This window comes from Nanorana parkeri, unplaced genomic scaffold (genome assembly GCF_000935625.1).
Source record: "Nanorana parkeri isolate BGI_ZX_2015 unplaced genomic scaffold, ASM93562v1 scaffold550, whole genome shotgun sequence".
Classification (NCBI taxonomy): Eukaryota; Metazoa; Chordata; class Amphibia; order Anura; family Dicroglossidae; genus Nanorana; species Nanorana parkeri.
The window spans coordinates 520,438-523,402 of record NW_017306818.1 but is presented as its reverse complement, the minus strand read 5'-3'; the positions used below and the strand labels follow the sequence as shown (position 1 = coordinate 523,402).

General features: G+C 42.5%; 1 protein-coding gene across 1 annotated transcript; it reads left to right on the top strand.

Moving 5' to 3' along the window:
• Positions 1-653: 653 nt before the first annotated feature.
• Positions 654-1,696, top strand: SLC35A4 (solute carrier family 35 member A4). The gene has a single exon (XM_018561903.1). The coding sequence runs from the start codon at positions 682-684 to the stop codon at positions 1,648-1,650; it is 969 nt and encodes a 322-aa protein (XP_018417405.1). The 5' UTR covers positions 654-681; the 3' UTR covers positions 1,651-1,696.
• The last annotated feature ends 1,269 nt before the right edge of the window (positions 1,697-2,965 follow it).

Below are 2,965 nucleotides of genomic sequence, written 5' to 3'. Positions count from 1 at the left end.
TGCATACTATCACTACGTGTGCAATTGTCTGAACTGGATCTGTAGCAGGTAGTAGGAATTGGCTCAGCAGGCCTGATAACACAATGTTAAGTGCTGTCTCTAATTTTTCTTGTCTAGATTTAATGCAAATTGTGTTTTGGATGAAATGTTACAGAGCAATGATGAGAAAGAGATGAGAACATCGCTATTTATATACATACACATTGCACGCTCTGGACAATCAGCAAATTGACTTTCAACTTACATTTTTCATGAATTTTAAATAACACTTCTACATCTCAGTAGGCTCATCTCTACCTTAGTGGACCAGGCTTGCATATAAACCTTTCATCTGGGGAGAATGGTATTCTTTTAGTGTGTATTAACCACACACTGTACAGTCTGTAGCTCCCAGAGTATATTGCTTTATTTCCCTATCTTCAGCTGTGCAAGCATTTTACTATGTATATGAATAAATGAGATTTGATACCAATATTGTATGTATTTGCATAGCTGTCTCTATGTAATAAAATGCAGGGAATGGGGTGGACAAGTTCCTTTAGAATTTAGGAGCCATTCAGTCCAGTCCACATGCCAATAGGCATTTGAGGAGCTAGGAAAAGTTTGAAATCGGTAGTCTGGTGCCTTGGCCACCTGTCTCTCCTCTGATTTGGACAGCTCTAATATACTGATAAAGCTGGAATGATTGTTATCGAAAATGTAGGAGCAGAGGAATCCTTGAGATCCTCCACAAGAGATATGTTGAGAAGAGTACAGTGGGCGCTAATGTTAATGTTGTCTGTAGTCATCTATGGCTCTCATGCACCTCTAATATCTATTTGCAGAGTGGATGGGGTAATACCTTTCAGTTCCTCAGCAGTTGTCCTCCTTATTGAGGTATCAAAATTCCTAATATCTTTGGCATGTCTCCTAATCACAGAGAGGAAACCATTTGATATGTCAGTTTCATGGAGGCTGGCTCTCCCGTATGCATTTCCTGCCATTCTCTATGGTGTCAACAATAATTTAGTGGTGCACATGCAGCATTTTATGGACCCCAGCAGTTTCCAAGTGTTGAGTAACCTAAAGATTGTCAGTACTGCCCTACTCTACAGCATCTTCTTAGGTCAGAGACTTTCCATTCGTAAATGGCTTGCCTTGTTTTTGCTGACAGCAGCCGGGGTGTTCTACGGCTACGGCGGCATCCAGGATGTAGAGAAGGCTTCAGCTGCTACGCATCTGTACATAACTCTTCCAGGGTTACTGATAATGCTTCTCTATTGCCTGATCTCTGGATTGTCCGCTGTTTACACTGAGATGACACTAAAGACTCAAAAGATCCCTCTGAACCTGCAAAACATTTTCTTGTACTCCTTTGGCATTGTGCTCAATTTGTTAGGCCACTTATCGGGAAGTCACAGCGGTGGTTTTCTAGACGGCTTCTCCATTTGGGTTTTGGTCATCATCATCAGTCAGGCTTTCAATGGTTTGATCATGTCTGTTGTCATGAAGCACAGTAGTAACATCACCAGACTGTTCATCATTTCCTGCTCCATGCTAGTGAATGGACTTCTGTCTCACTTGCTGTTTCAGCTCCAACTTACTTTTCTTTTCTTCTTGGCTGTCATTCTCATTGGCCTTGCTGGTTATTTGTTCTATGGCATTAGTTGAAATTATAAGATACAGCTGGCATTTATGGCAGTACTAACCTTTACTCTCTCTTAAAACAGACATTATTATACATTTATTATAAATGAAAGGGTTGGTACACTCTTGCAATAAAATACTCGGGTGCCCTGTACTTTTTAAGCTTTAAAATGCGTAGTTTATTTGCAATGTCTGTAGGCCCATTGTGGTTTATCCACAGCCTGGCTGAAAAACTACTATTGGAAGTGATCAGCACCATCCTGCCTGTGATCTGGGATGCCTAGTATGTTGTCGGGTGCACCCCCAGCATCACTGGAACCAGCATTCTTCCTCTTTCAGGACTTACGCAGTGCACTTTCCCTCCTCTGTTGCAGCAGCCCTGAGCTTATCTGCGGTGACGCAAGGAGCCTGCACATGGGCAAGTCTTGAAAGGGGGAGCGCACTTGTTCCAGTGATGCTTGGGGAACATCCAACAACGTACGAGGCATCTCTGATAACAGGAACGTCGTTGCTGATTACCCCAAGTAGTAGTTTTTCAGCCAGGTTTTGGGTAAACCACTATGGACCTGCAGGTATTGCATTTTAACCACTTGCTGACCAGGGGTGATGAACACCCTTCCTGTCCAGGCCCTTTTTCAGTATTCAACGCTGCAGTATTTAGACTGACATTTATTCTGTCATGCAACGCTGTACTGAAATGAAAGTTATACTATTTGTTGGGGACAGATAGAGCTTTCTTTTGGTGGTATTTAATCACCCACTACGGGTTTTTATTTTTTTCTATATAATGAAAAAAGTTCAGAAAATTTGGAAAAAACCTGTTTTCCCTACTTTGTTATAAAACATTTCCCATTACCCAATTTTTTGGTAGAATATTAAAGACAGGGTCACGTCGGGTAAAGGGACACCAAACATGTCAAACCTTAAAATTGCGCGCACCCACGAAAAAAAACTACCATGCCTAATATTGGCCATAGGCGACACTTTAAAAGCTTTTACCGCTCATCCATTTAGTGTTATCAGTGATTAATGGCCCTAAAATTATTGCTCCCACGTTTGCGGGGATATGTAATGTGTGGTGTAATTGTTGTTTTTGCACGTAGGTGCACCCGACTTGTATTTCCGTTTAGAGACATTAGGGCTCTCTAAGAGATCTGCTTCACCAGCTTCTTCTCTGGCTTTAGCAGCCAGAGAAATGACCGCTAAAGGACGGAAGTGATGTAATACACATCGCTTCCGCCTTTAGAAAGAGTGGAGGAGAGATCAGCGGTGGGGGAATGCTGATCGCTCCTCCTTCTCAGCATAGGCAGCTGCTGGCAGTCCCGGGCTCGCAGGAAGG